Source organism: Aulonocara sp. 'chitande type north' Nkhata Bay, linkage group LG11 (genome assembly GCF_057382095.1).
Source record: "Aulonocara sp. 'chitande type north' Nkhata Bay isolate Kocher_YH1m ecotype deep benthic linkage group LG11, A_spYH_male_GT1.1, whole genome shotgun sequence".
NCBI classification, from domain to species: Eukaryota; Metazoa; Chordata; class Actinopteri; order Cichliformes; family Cichlidae; genus Aulonocara; species Aulonocara sp. 'chitande type north' Nkhata Bay.
Window position 1 is genome coordinate 37784637 of NC_141354.1, and position 15053 is coordinate 37799689.

The 15053-nt window shown below is 42.7% G+C and overlaps 1 protein-coding gene across 2 annotated transcripts; it reads right to left on the reverse strand.

Moving 5' to 3' along the window:
* Positions 1–233: 233 nt before the first annotated feature.
* On the reverse strand, positions 234–8560 carry LOC147319761 (uncharacterized). Of its 2 annotated transcripts, XM_086312520.1 has the most exons (6): positions 8485–8560; positions 8076–8340; positions 7857–7945; positions 1390–1663; positions 764–805; positions 234–506 (listed from the first exon to the last, which is right to left on the reverse strand). In XM_086312520.1, the coding sequence occupies exons 1-5, from the start codon at positions 8503–8505 to the stop codon at positions 789–791; spliced, it is 666 nt and encodes a 221-aa protein (XP_086168646.1). In that variant the 5' UTR covers positions 8506–8560; the 3' UTR covers positions 234–506; positions 764–788. The 2 variants fall into 2 exon arrangements, with proteins under 2 accessions (XP_086168646.1, XP_086168645.1); XM_086312519.1 differs by lacking the exons at positions 234–506; positions 764–805 and having other exon boundaries at positions 1011–1663.
* Positions 8561–15053: the final 6493 nt, after the last annotated feature.

The window sequence follows — 15053 nt, forward strand, 5'->3', positions numbered from 1 at the left end:
TTACATTTAAAGCTCAACCATGATAGACACTGTTTGTGTTATTCAGTCTCTCAGACTGAAGGAGTCACTTTGTCATTTTTTTGTTCCTTGAACACTCATAAATTCTGATTTGGACAACAATCTGTCTTTTCTCTACAATATTTTTATGAAAGACAAAAACTTTACTTATGAGACATCTTAACCACCAGAGTTCATTTAACTTATTTCCTCTTTGTTGTCTTACTTTTGGGTTCTGGGCTGCAGTCTGACGGCCTCTGAGCCAGATCAGCCCCCTTCATCTCGTTTAAACCCTCCATGGTCTCCTCCACTGACCGCTCACCGTAAGTCAGGACCATGAAAAACACCGTGTCCTGCAGGTCTGTCCTCATGTAGATGATTCTTTGGATGTCTGACTAATGTTTGTAATGAATTTTACGCAGGACTTCCTTGAAAACCTCAAGTTCCCAGTAACTCAGACCAGCCAGGGTTTCCAAAATCAGCTCAATAACAGACGCCAACGTTTCTACCTGAGAAAAAAAAGGTAAATGCGACTTTTCTCCAGGTTTTTTTTCTATCTCATCAACGTCTCATAAATGTTTAGATTACACCAGACACAGTTACAAGCAAATGATGTAAGTGATAATTACACACCTGATTAACATTTATTCCAACCTGATGACTTTAATCTTTCTGTTTATCTTTTCTACATGTAGGAGTTTTTTAAACTGAACATGTTCAGTGAACGCTGCATCCATTAAATACAGTCATAGGTGATATTACTCACTTTCTGGCTCAGCGCAGCCCAGCATTCATCCACAAAGTTTCTCTGGGAGAAATATTACAATATCATGGTTACCATGAGAAAAGAAAGTGTAGCAGCTCCACAGCAGACTCGTCCACAGTTTAATGCTTTTCAGCACAATCTTTATTCATACTTACACTCGGTTGCTGTTACAAACACACACAGCTGCAGCTTTTCAGCCGCCATAACAACAACTCTCAGGATCAGGTACAGATTTTAAAGCTGATGCTGGCAAAGTTAGAAAGGTGCCGGCTGTGAACAACACCTCATCTATCTATTACTTCATTTGCTCTCTTTAGGCTCCACAATGATTGTCTGTCTAGTGTCTGTCGTCCACCTTAAATCCATTCATAACTTATTTAACGTCAGGGTTAATGATCAGAAAACAATTAAGTGTGTAAGGAAAGAATTTAGTCGTTTGTAATCTTAATATTAATGTCTGTGTTTTATTTAACAATATCTATTATTAAACACTTCAGTGAAGAAAATCCTCCTGCCTTCTTTCAGGAAGACAAAAAAACTTCCATTGTTCAGTTTTTGTGACTTGGTTCAAAGATTTTGAATCAACTCTTGATAATTTTTTTTATTAGGGATAATTATTCTCTTACCTTTGAGTCCTGAGCTGCTCTCTGACAGCCTCTGCACCAGATCAGTTCTCTGCATGTCCCTGAAAACATCAATGGTTACCTCCACAGACTGTTGGCCACATGTTTGCACCATCGCGTTCACTATATGTTTTCTGTTTGTACTCGGTGGGAATTGTGGAAGGCCCCTCTGAAAACATGTGAACTGCAGGAACCACATGAACTCCTTGAGACCCTGATCACTCAAATCCTCCCGTGTTTCTAGAAGCAGATCTTTAACAGCTGCCATTGTTGCAACCTGGAAAATTCAAACATTCATGAAGAAAAATTAAATATTAATGTTTCTGTTGCTGTTTTAAATATTAAAACTAATTGAAGACATTTAAATCATGTTTTCTCAAAAAAATTTAATATAAAAAAGCCAACATTTATAAAGAAAATATATCATTTCCACACTAAGACATTTTTTGGCATTTCTATGATGATGTATGATTTTCACCTAAAACACTCAGACACTGTGCAAACGAGCTGGCCCCAGTGTTTTCTGGCATTTTCAACTCCTCACTGCAGGCATGTCATGTGCCTGCCTGCTTCAAGTCCTCTACCATAATCCCTGTCCCCAAGAAACCTAGGATCACTGGACTAAATGACTACAGACCCGTGGCTCTGACATCTGTGGTCATGAAGTCATTTGAGCGCCTGGTTCTCTCCTATCTCAAGACCCTCACGGCCCCCCTCCTGGACCCCCTGCAGTTTGCATACAGAGCCAACAGGTCTGTAGATGACGCCATCAACATGGCCCTACACTTCATCCTGCAGCATCTGGACTCCCCAGGAACCTACGCCAGGATCCTGTTTGTGGACTTCAGCTCTGCCTTCAACACCATCCTTCCAGACCATCTCCGAGGCAAGCTTTCCCAGATGAATGTGCCTGATCCCATCTGCCGGTGGATCACTGACTTCCTGTCGGACAGGAAGCAGCACGTGAAGCTGGGAAAGAATGTCTCGGACTCCCGGACCATCAGCACCGGCTCCCCTCAGGGCTGTGTTCTTTCTCCTCTGCTCTTCTCCCTGTACACCAACTGCTGCACCTCCACCCACCAGTCTGTCAAGCTAATCAAGTTTGCAGATGACACCACCGTTATTGGACTCATCTCGGACGGGGATGAGTCTGCCTACAGGAGGGAGGTTGAACGTCTGGTGTCTTGGTGCAGCCACAACAACCTGGTGCTGAATGCCCAGAAGACAGTGGAGATTATTGTGGACTTCAGGAAGCACACAGCCCCACTCCCCCCCATCATCCTGACTGACACCCCCATCACCTCTGTGGACTCATTCCGCTTCCTGGGTACCACCATCACCCAGGACCTGAAGTGGGAGCCCACCATCACCTCCGTCATTAAGAAAGCCCAGCAGAGGATGTACTTCCTGAGGCAGCTGAAGAAATTCAACCTGCCAACACGGACGATGATGCAATTCTACACTGCAATCATCGAGTCCATCCTCACCTCCTCCATCACCGTGTGGTACGCTGGAGCCACTATCAGGGACAAACAGAGACTGCAGCGTGTTGTGCGCTCTGCTGAGAAGGTGATTGGCTGCAGACTCCCATCTCTGCAGGACCTGTACACCTCCAGGACACTGGGGCGTGCAGCTCGGATCTCAGCTGACCCTTCTCACCCTGGACACAGTCTGTTTGACCTGCTCCCCTCAGGCAGGAGGCTCCGGTCCATTCGCACCAGAACCTCTCGCCATAAGAACAGTTTCTTCCCCTCTGCTGTTGGACACATGAACAATAACCATATGACTGTTCGCACCACAAACACATGACACTGCACTGTCATGTGCAGTGCAGTGTGTTCACTGCATCATTCCATGTTTGCACTGATCACCACCTGCACTCATGTATATATCTTTCTACATAGCACTTTTAATTCTTATTCTTATTTTTATTTTCATGTCTATTTAAGCATTTATGACAGTATGTTTGCACTGAAGCACCGCAGCAATTTCCTAATGTTGTAAACCTGCTCAACATTTGGCAATAAAACCCTTCTGATTCTTCTGATTCTGATTCTGAAAACACAGATACATTTAGTAACGAGGGCCTGAGCATTCACAGTGTGAAGACCTTGTTGTGTATTCACTATTATTATTATTATTGTTTGTGAAGGTTCTCAGTCATCCAGGTCATCGTAGTCTAAGGAGCTTAGAAAGAAAAGTGTCTGGACTTCTTTAAGTTGCTTGAAGACGTTTCACCTCTCATCCGAGAAGCTTCTTGAAGACCATGGCATGAAGACCATCACTGGATTCAGGCCAACCAACAGCAGGGGAGCTGAGGGAGGTGAGAATAGAGCCAACGAGTTGAATCTGTTTTTCAATAGATTCGACACCACAGTGTCTGCTCCCACCCCCACAACCTCACCTGCAGTCAGCCTGGAATCCAGAGCCACACCACTGTGCCAGCCTCTCTCTTCACATGGCGCTGTTGCCTCCTGTGAGATTCCTGACACCCCTCCCCCACCCATCACCTTCACTCAATACCAGGTAGAGATGCAAATGAGGAGACTTCACTCAGGCAAGTCTGCTGGACCAGACGGAGTGAGTCCCCTTGTCCTCAAGGCCTGTGCCCCCCAGCTGTGTGGAGTCTTTCATAAACTGTTTATGCTGAGTCTGAGTCTGCAGAGGGTCCCGGTGATGTGGAAGACATCATGCCTCGTCCCTGTACCAAAGACGCCTCGTCCCAGTGGCCCCCAGGATTACAGGCCCGTGGCACTGACCTCCCACATCATGAAGACCCTGGAAAGGCTCATCCTGGACCAGCTGCGACCCATTGTAAGACCACATCTGGATCCCCTTCAGTTTGCTTATCAGCCTCGTCTCGGAACAGAGGACGCCATCATCTACCTGCTCAATCGTGTCTACACCCATCTGGACCAGCCGGCGAGCACTGTGAGGGTCATGTTTTTTGACTTTTCCAGTGCTTTCAACACCATCAGGCCGACCCTCCTGGGTGATAAGTTAGCAGCGATGCAGGTGGATGCTTCTCTGGTGTCCTGGATTGTTGATTACCTGACAGGAAGACCACAATATGTACGTCTCCCACAGTGTGTGTCTGACAAGGTGATCAGCCACACAGGGGCACCACAGGGGACTGTCCTCTCCCCCTTCCTCTTCACCCTCTACACCACAGACTTCAGCCACTGCACAGAGACCTGCCATCTTCAGAAGTTTTCTGATGACTCTGCGGTGGTTGGATGCATCAGCAGGGATGATGAGACAGAGTACCGGGCTGTGATCGACTCCTTTGTCACGTGGTGTGAGCAGAATCATCTGCAGCTCAACGTGGCAAAGACCAAGGAACTGATCGTGGACTTCAGGAAGACCAGGAAACACTTGACCCCTGTTTCAATCCAGGGGGTCAGTGTTGACATTGTGGAGGACTATAAATACCTTGGAGTACACATTGACAATAAACTGGACTGGGCTAAAAACACCACAGCACTTTACAGGAAGGGCCAGAGTCGTCTCTATTTTTTGAGGCGACTGAGGTCCTTCAGCATCTGCCAGAAAATGCTGAGGATTTTCTACGAGTCTGTTGTGGCCAGTGCGATCCTCTATGCTGTTGCATGCTGGGGGAGCAGGCTGAGGGTCGCAGATGCCAACAGACTTAATAAACTAATCCGTAAGGCCAGCAATGTTGTGGGGATGGAGCTGGACTCCCTCAAGGTGGTGTCAGAGAGGCGGATGCTGTCCAAGATAAAGACAATGTTGGATAACACCTCCCACCCACTCCATGACATGTTGGTCAGTCACAGGAGCTCGTTCAGTGAGAGACTGAGATTACCGAAAAGCACCACTGAACGACACAGGAAATCATTCCTGCCTGTGGCCATCTCCCTGTACAACGCATCCACTTAACACACTGTTTGCTGCTACAACTACACATGTTTCTTTTCCAACTATTTATTTATGAGTGACTTATGTATGTACAGTGGGGCAAAAAAGTATTTAGTCAGCCACCGATTGTGCGAGTTCCCCCACTTAAAATGATGACAGAGGTCAGTAATTTGCACCAGAGGTACACTTCAACTGTGAGAGACAGAATGTGAAAAAAAAATCCATGAATCCACATGGTAGGATTTGTAAAGAATTTATTCGTAAATCAGGGTGGAAAATAAGTATTTGGTCACCTCAAACAAGGAAAATCTCTGGCTCTCACAGACCTGTAACGTCTTCTGTAAGAAGCTTTTCTGTCCCCCACTCGTTACCTGTATGAATGGCACCTGTTTGAAGTCATCATCTGTATAAAAGACACCTGTCCACAGCCTCAAACAGTCAGACTCCAAACTCCGCCATGGCCAAGACCAAAGAGCTTTCGAAGGACACCAGGAAAAGTATTGTAGACCTGCACCAGACTGGGAAGAGTGAATCTACAATAGGCAAGCAGCTTGGTGTGAAAAAATCAACTGTGGGAGCAATCATCAGAAAATGGAAGACATACAAGACCACTGATAATCTCCCTCCATCTGGGGCTCCACGCAAGATCTCATCCCGTGGGGTCAAAATGATCATGAGAACGGTGAGCAAAGATCCCAGAACCACACGGGGGGACCTGGTGAATGACCTGCAGAGAGCTGGGACCAAAGTAACAAAGGTCACCATCAGTAACACACTACAACGGCAGGGAATCAAATCCCGCAGTGCCAGACGTGTTCCGCTGCTGAAGCCAGTGCATGTCCAGGCCCGTCTGAAGTTTGCCAGAGAGCACATGGATGATACAGCAGAGGATTGGGAGAATGTCATGTGGTCAGATGAAACCAAAGTAGAACTTTTTGGTATAAACTCAACTCGTCGTGTTTGGAGGACGAAGAATACTGAGTTGCATCCCAAGAACACCATACCTACTGTGAAGCATGGGGGTGGAAACATCATGCTATGGGGCTGTTTTTCTGCCAAGGGGACAGGACGACTGATCCGTGTTAAGGACAGAATGAATGGGGCCATGTATCGTGAGATTTTGAGCCAAAACCTCCTTCCATCAGTGAGAACTTTGAAGATGAAACGAGGCTGGGTCTTCCAACATGACAATGATCCAAAACACACCGCCCGGGCAACAAAGGAGTGGCTCCGTAAGAAGCATTTGAAAGTCCTGGAGTGGCCTAGCCAGTCTCCAGACCTCAACCCCATAGAAAATCTGTGGCGGGAGTTGAAAGTCCGTGTTGCTCGGCGACAGCCCCAAAACATCACTGCTCTCGAGAAGATCTGCATGGAGGAATGGGCCAAAATACCAGCTACTGTGTGTGCAAACCTGGTAAAGACCTATAGTAAACGTTTGACCTCTGTTATTGCCAACAAAGGTTATGTTACAAAGTATTGAGTTGTATTTTTGTTATTGACCAAATACTTATTTTCCACCCTGATTTACCAATAAATTCTTTACAAATCCTACCATGTGGATTCATGGATTTTTTTTTCACATTCTGTCTCTCACAGTTGAAGTGTACCTCTGGTGCAAATTACTGACCTCTGTCATCATTTTAGGTGGGGGAACTTGCACAATCGGTGGCTGACTAAATACTTTTTTGCCCCACTGTATGTATGTATATATATGTATATATTGTACTATTCTTAGTTAGTGTATTGTCTGTCTTGTCTTAATGTTGGTTTAAAATGGAGCACTGTAACAAAAAATAATTTCCCCCAGGGATCAATAAAGTATTCTGATTCTGATTCTGTTTCTTCAGTTCTAGGATCAAATGGTGGAGAGTCCCAGATTTAAACCCAGTGGGAGTTTCCCCCCAAAGACGGACGAAGGACCCCCTGATGATCCTCTACCTAATCACATGAGCCAAGGTGTGAAAACGGGTGTGGGTCACAATCAGCCAGGGTTTCAGGTGAGCTCAATGTGAAACCTGGCCCTACCCTATCATGTGATTTCCTGAGGTCAGACGCCCCAGGATGTGAGTGGGCGTTAAGGCGTCTGGGAAGGATCTCAGAACTGGATTATAGATGGCAGAGAGTTGGTGTCATAAGCCGTGTGTACATTGGCATCCTCGAGGATGCCAATGTACACACGGACAGACAGGACAGATGGTTTGAAAGAGGAGTGAAAGAAGCCATTTCTGTCCACTGTGAGCGACCATCTTTGAACAGTGGCGGTGGTTTACGACACCAACTGTCTGCCATCTATAATCCAGTGTTGAGATCCTTCCCAGACGCCTTAACACCCACTCACATGCTTTTCTTTCCAAGCTTCTTAGACCACTATTATTATTATTCAGGCAAATGAATCACTTTTTTTAGGACACACATATAACTGAGAATTGGATAAGAAGGGCCTCTGCCTTTGACCACCACTCAGTACATGTTAAACCCACCCACTGCACTGCCCCCTGCAGGTGGTGGGCCTACAGGACGATGGGCCCGAGCCACCCAAAGAGCTTATCCAGTCTAATTGATTACATTATGATTGTCATTCTGCATCTTACTGAATAAAAGCTGAGCTCTGCACAGAGAGGATGAGGGACAATGCTCGCTTTGTGGATCAGTGCAGACAGATGTTCATCCAGTTGTTTTTCTAATACAAAGAGGAAATAAAAGAAATAGAAATAGTTTTTTAACTACTCATTTTCTCATTTCAAATCTTTCTGTTGACATTATGAACATATGTTGAGAACAAGTTTTGGTATTTTTAACTATTTACTTACTTGTTGGCTCTGAGCTGCTGTCTGACAGCTGCTGAGTCAGATCTGTCATCTTCATCTCCTTTAAAACCTCCATGGTTTTCTTTACTGACTGTTGGCCATAAGCCTGTAACATTAAAAACACTGTGTCTGCCACCTTCAGCAACCTCCATGGGACGGCTGAGTTATATTTCCTCTTGAGGCCTTTCTTTAAGTCCATGAGCTCGCTGTCACTCAGATTCCCCAGTGTCTCTGAAAGCAGCTGAATGAGAGACTCCATCGTTTCTACCTGGCAAAAACAGAGGTCACATGACAGACATGTGCAATTCAAATGGTTGTTCCACCTCTGATTAACAGAAAATTGTTCAGTTTGTTAAAGGAAGATTCATTTTCAACATGATACTTTTCAAAGCCCGAAAATACAACTTTTCACCTCTGACCCATTTTCAGGCATGAAAGTTGTCTTTTATACTGCCATGACTGAATTTCTGCAATCCTTCTTATCCACTGCAAACCTATTGCAACTATTATATCATGATGAGATGCTGTGGGTGAGGACACGTTCAAGTGCAGCAGTAGAGACACCACAATGTTTGGAGCAGGGGCGATTTTAGCCCATTTTCGGGGGTGCTGAATGAATCAAAGCACCCCCAAAGATTTCTTACTTTTTTTGACAATATTTGCTGTTTGTGTGACACACTGCTAAAAATATAAAAAGCATACAGTACTTGGTTGAGACATAACATTTTAACAACAAAAGTATAGATAACCCCTCCCCCCTCCCAAAATGGTTTGTTCCAGCTCCCCCCTCCTCTGGCTCTGGCGCTCTTGCTGCCAGAGCGATGGTGGCTGAGACGCAGGGGAGTGGAGGTGTAAGTGCCTGGCTTAAAACAGGACATATTAGCTGCATTTAACCTTCAGTTGCTCTTTATATAGTTAGGTAGGAGTCAGGCCATGTTTCTTTTTAGCTGAAAAACATTACACCAGGCAAGGGCGTAGATTTGGTTTTGGCATTGGTGGGGACGGATGATTCAACCACCGAACCCTGCCCTGTTTCTTTTTTTCCCCTTTTTGTCTTTGCTTCTTGATAAAAGGAGAAGTATACTTGCCTACATATGCTATTCTACATGCTTTTAAACCATTTAAAATCACAACTCATAGTTTTATATGTGAATGATATAATGTTAAATTACTATTAAACAAATGACTGACTAAGTATTTCAGGCTTTAGTTCAGCCATATTCCATATAAATCAGGTATCATACAAAAATAAAAACAGCTTCAAATACAGTCATGACAATAAAAGAATATGACTTTAAGGACTTAAAACATTACTTCAGTTATAGCACACCAACATCTCTGATACATTAGCACTAAGGGAACACTGAATGACCTGCTGGTTTTTGTCCATAAAACTACTCATCTAAGATTACCACAAAGTAAAAGATCTCTCAGCAAGATTATGCAACATTTTAGGCACTATTGCCCCGATCAAGTCAGTGAGCTGAGATTTTCTATTCTAAACATGAACTACTGTTACAGCAACATGGACTACTGGTGTCCCACACAACTCAATGTCCACTGTGTGAAGCAGCCAAACACAGGCCTGCTCCTCTCGTTAACTGAGATAAACTGCTGGCATGTTTGTTTTACATCTATACTGTCCAGTCTCTCCTGGTGGACACACAGCAGCATTGTTTAATCTCATTTGAGTCATTGTTGACCTTAGCCATGTTTTTAGTCTTCTGAGAGCACTGAAGCTTCTTTCAGCCTCAGTACCTGCGTTCTATCCTCAGATTAAAATTATTATTAAGTGCCTGATGTGCCTCATGTTTGGCCCTGGCTCTTCCCCTCTGACTGCACTAGGACATATTCATATTGCCACCTGATAAAATAACACACTGATTCGTGCCATATAAAACGTGAGACGTGTCAATTCAGATTCTTTGTCAAACATACACTAATGAATCAATTTACATCAGCAGCCAAGCAATTGTCATGATAATAAATACTATTTAATCTACAGCACCAAATCATCAGTCAGTCACCTGTGAGCTCACCTCTCCACCTCTGTCTGAGCTACAACATGGCAGAGCTGCCTCTGTCACCTGATCAATAACAGTGAGACATTCCACATACATGCAGTCACACATGTGCTTCAAATACAGTCATGAACCAACAAGTCATCATCAAATTTCACCTGTGATCTTGTATCACCATTGCTCTCTGAGCTTTGTGTTGGTTCTGCTGTCACCTGACAAATAGGACATACATGACAATAAGAATAAAATGTGGAGCTGCTTCAGTGTTTCTGTCACTTTGTGCAGATCTTGACTCATCAGTAATGTTTGTAGGCTGAGTGCATTTTTAAAACAATGTGTGCAAACTGCACTACAAGGTGGATATTTGCAAAAGCATGACTTCCTCATGACATTTTGTCTCAAAAATTAACCCTATGAATACGTCAGTGCCATTAGGATGTAATTATTGTGTCACCAACATTTTAACGTTAGACATATAATTCTAACAGCCTCTGTAAACTAATACTGTTCGAGGCTGCCGTTTTCTCTGACAGTTTCAATCAAAATTAGAAATGCTGCTCTGAGACTGAGAGAACTAATAGTGCTGCCTGTTGTGCAGTTAGTTTCCAAAACACGTTATTCATGGTTACATACAATTTTAGACTGATGTGGGCCAAAGCCTAGCACAGCCTGTAACGTTATTATGACGGACACATTTTATGAGTTAATTTGGCTTTAAGTGACTTGCAGGTTTCTTTGAAAAATACTTTCTTATATCCAGGTTCTTCCTTTTTGCTGCCATCCTCCTCTCCTCCTGGCAGCGCAGGCTTGCAGCTGCTAAAACTAAACAGAGCTCCCTGAAAGGCTCAGCCAATCACATTGGCCATATTTGTCACATGAGGTAGGACTCCAGTAGAGAACGTAATTTAACCCTTTCTGCACCGCTGGGTGAATGAGACGCTGACAGATCTTTTTTTTTCTTTTCTTTCTATCGGGTTTGATTTTCTTTACTCGAATAGATCAAATTATTGGTGGGGACATGTCCCTTCCGTCCATGCCAAATCTACGCCCTTGCTCCTTAGACTATCTGGGATAATAAATTTCATATTGCATGCATATATGTCTACCAATTAAATCTGGCCTGAGGTCTGCCATGTTTTAAATTCAGTTATTTCTCTCAGAAATTTGAGATCAAAATTACGACTGTGTTACCTTTATACGGTCACTAGTTAGTGCAAATAGCTCAATGGGACATAGAAACCTTTAAATTAAATTCCATCACCTGATATATATTCTCAAATAATATCAACGCTTTGAAAGCTGTTTACGGTCAGAATTTTTTGAAAACTGTAATTGTAAATAAATTCAAACAATTGAGCTTCTCTCTCTGTGTTAAATATAATTCCCCAAAGCAATGATAACTTCATTGTATCCACAGAAGGGAGTTCCAAGCTCGAGTGAATAAATAACTACTTGATATCTTCAGTGGCACAGGAGACGAGTGGACATCATATTTCTTGCAATGATGCAATAAATGACTTTGCCTCTAGAAAAACTAGAAAACAGGTTCAAAGAAGAGGGAGGAGAAAAGTAGAGTTATGTTTGATTCCTAAACCGTGTTTTGGGAAGCTCAGGTAGATATTATTGGCTCATCATTCAAACCCTTTTTACTGCAGACAGGCACAGTGCAATACTCATTACACTAGAATTTAAAATCTGACATTTTACTTGATGCCAGAGGAGAGTCCTGAGGGTCGTTCTACATTTAAAAAATGCAAATTTAAAAATATGTACAGTTTGAATATAGATACAGTCACCTATATAACAAATTCAAATCAGCTGCAACAAAAGGCTAATACACACATTAATGAATCAGTAATTAAGGCCAGTGACATCATGTAAATGATCCTGATTTCATTTTAGGTACTTTAGGTGAAGTCTGATGCTCAAAGCTTTGCAGATTAATTACAAAGTAAGTTGATTGAGGAGGATCGTGACTTTATTTGTTTAGCCAGTTTCAAAGGTCAATTTATTAAATTCTTTTAATTCTTCGAGTTTAATTCTGGTTTATTTTTAAGGACAATAAATGTTTGCATTATGTTTTACTTTATAGAAGATAATGAAATCTGAAAATAAATTTATGACAGTTTGAGTCATGGATAAAAACATGGCTGATGACATCGTCAGTTCATTTTTAAATGATACAATTTACATTTTTAATATAAAAATTTTTAAATATCCAAAGTGTTTCATGTAAAATGGATCAATTAAAGGAGAGTCACTGAGGAGCAAAGGCACCACATAGCAGAACAATTTTCCACAAAGAAAAGACATCTCCACCTTTTTAATGTAAACATGTTATGTTCAGGTAGATCGTGTACATTTGGTCTAAAAATGTGTTTTTTTCCCAACACATTTACTTCTTTGAAAGGTCTTCAACGAGAAATTTCTCATTTGCCAAAAGGCTTTCATAGAAGATGTCTTTGCAGGCTGCACTGGCTTTCAGGGGACCACTGTAGAGCTCCCTCATCCTGTCCTGAGAGGTAGGCAGAGCTCTAATTTTGTCATATTGTTCTTGGTCGATAACTTCCTTGTATTGGAGCTCATCCAAAATGGGTGCGATGTTGCTCACTCTCTGGATCAGCTGGACTCTGTGTTTATCCACAAAATGCTTTCCTGGAGAAAAAAGGAAAGAAATGACAATAAAAGTTTACGGTTGTTTATCATGTGAAAATTTTATTAGCTTTATTCTCAGCTTTCATAACAAAATGCTTTAAAAAAATCACACTTATTTCATAATTAAAATTAATTAAATGTTAAAAATAGAACATAAATGATGTCTGTAGGAGCCATATGAGTTGTTCCTTTTTGACTAAGTGGGTTGGTTTAAATGGACTCACTGTATTGGTGCACAGGCGTGTGGGGCGTGTTTCATGGGTGTGGTAGATGATAAATGTGGTTGCACTCACCTGTTTACAGCACCTGATGTTGATGAGCAGAAAGGTAAGGTGAGCATGAGGCAAAACTTTCTGTTGACCGCAGCTTGAATGATTTTGATGTATTTTAACTGGAACTTGATGGTTTATGTATATTTATGCACTAATTGATGGCATAGGCCAAGTTGTAGTTTGGTATAGTAGTTAGTGCAGTTCTTTGTGAGTAGCAGTTATTTGTTTGTGCAGTCTGTGCATTTGTTTAATAGTTAATCCCACGTGCTGATTTGTATATTGGACAGCTGCATGTGGAATAAAAGAAGCAAATGGTACAGAAGTGTATTTTATGCTTTTATTGTTGCGCGTCATCTGTATCCTCATGTTTAGCCTGCCGCGGCCATAGTTGGAAGAGCCACAACAAATTGTCAACAGAAAAGTTTATAGGTTTTATTGGATTGTTTATATATAGATGAGTTTTATTGGTGAGAGTCTTATGGTTTGCTGTTGCCTTTGTCCACGCAGCTTTTAGATTAAGCCTTTGGCTACACAATACAGATTTCTTTCAGGAGTCTTATTCCCCTGTTAGGTTTCAGCAGTACAGCTGCACAAGGCGTTGTACTGATTTGCTTTCTAGTTATTGTGCATCAGGCGGCTGAAGCCATTGGCTTGGGAGTACCGCCGCAGTTTGTGTTTAAGACAGTTTGTCTTCCTCACAGCTGACGGTATGGAGGTACATAAATACCCACCGCTAGTATGTACAGAAGACTAGGTTGAGTTAGTTAGGTTTAATAGGCAGATAGAGGGGGATATTGCTCCTGTTAATTGTGTGTGTCCAAGGTTGATTGAAGGGAATGTCATCAAGTTGATGTGTTGGGATGAGGCTGTGTGGCATAGGTGCAGTTCAGCGTTTGGATTTTGTAATGTTTTGAAGAAAAATGGAGACACACCAATTAATACAATGTGGTGATGTGGATGGAAAGAAAAGACAGCCGAAATCGACTGCTAAGGCTTTGGAGAATCAGATTGAAAGGCTGCAAACAGAACGTCATACTAAGATTAATAAAATTAAAAAGGTCGTAAAAATTATTAAAGAGTTAAAGCAATCTGAGGATAATGTTTCCACTGTTCAGGCTCAGTTAGAGAATTTGTCTGTGTTGCTTAATGAGGCAACTCGTCTGCATGAAACCTTGCTTCCTTTGCTTCCTCAAGAAGAGCAAGAGAAACAAACTGCTTGGTTTATAAGTGTGAAAGCACATAATACTGAGTTTGTGGAAGAGATAAAGAAATGGCTTCGTGATGCAAAGGGAAACCCTCAGAACAAAAATCAGGTGTCTGAGCTTGATTTGCCACATTTAAATCCACCTGGTGTTGAGTCTTCTGATGTATTACCTGCTGGAAATGGTTCTGGTGCTTCTAGGCACACCGGGAATGTTGGTAAAGGTGCTGCGATAGATGATGTTAATCCAAGTGATAGCGTCTCTAATGTTGCAAGCAGAAGTTGTAGGAAAAGTAAATCATCACTCAGTGGCTCAATGGTTTCATCTGCCTTGTCAGCACGCATAATGGCAGAAGCTGACATGGCTGCCCTTCTTGTTCGACAGAGGTTGTTGAAAGAAAAGCATGCTTTGGAAGAACAAGAAACACAGCTTAAGAAAAGAAAGGAGCTGCTTGACTTAGAAACTGAAATAGCAGCTTCAGCAGCAGAGGTGAATGTTTTAAAAGTTTCTGAAATGTCCCGAGTCTCAAGTGCGGTTAATGGTAAATCTGATGGAATGAATTCGTATTTAGAACGAGAGCAGGGGCGTTTGGGCGTTTTAAATCCTAACGCTCCTACGTTCAAACCTGTTACCAGAGCCCCAGGCCCACCAGAGGTGTACGAAGACCCCGAACCTCCCTCCACCCGCTCATGTGTAGTGTTGCTGTGTCCTGTTCTAAAGTGCTTTTTAAACATGGCAGGGCATGGCTTCCTGCCAGAGAGCAGCAGTGTCAGCACGGCCCCTCTTGAGAACCCTCAATGTTTACATGCATTTAAAATTCAGAGGTGGCGC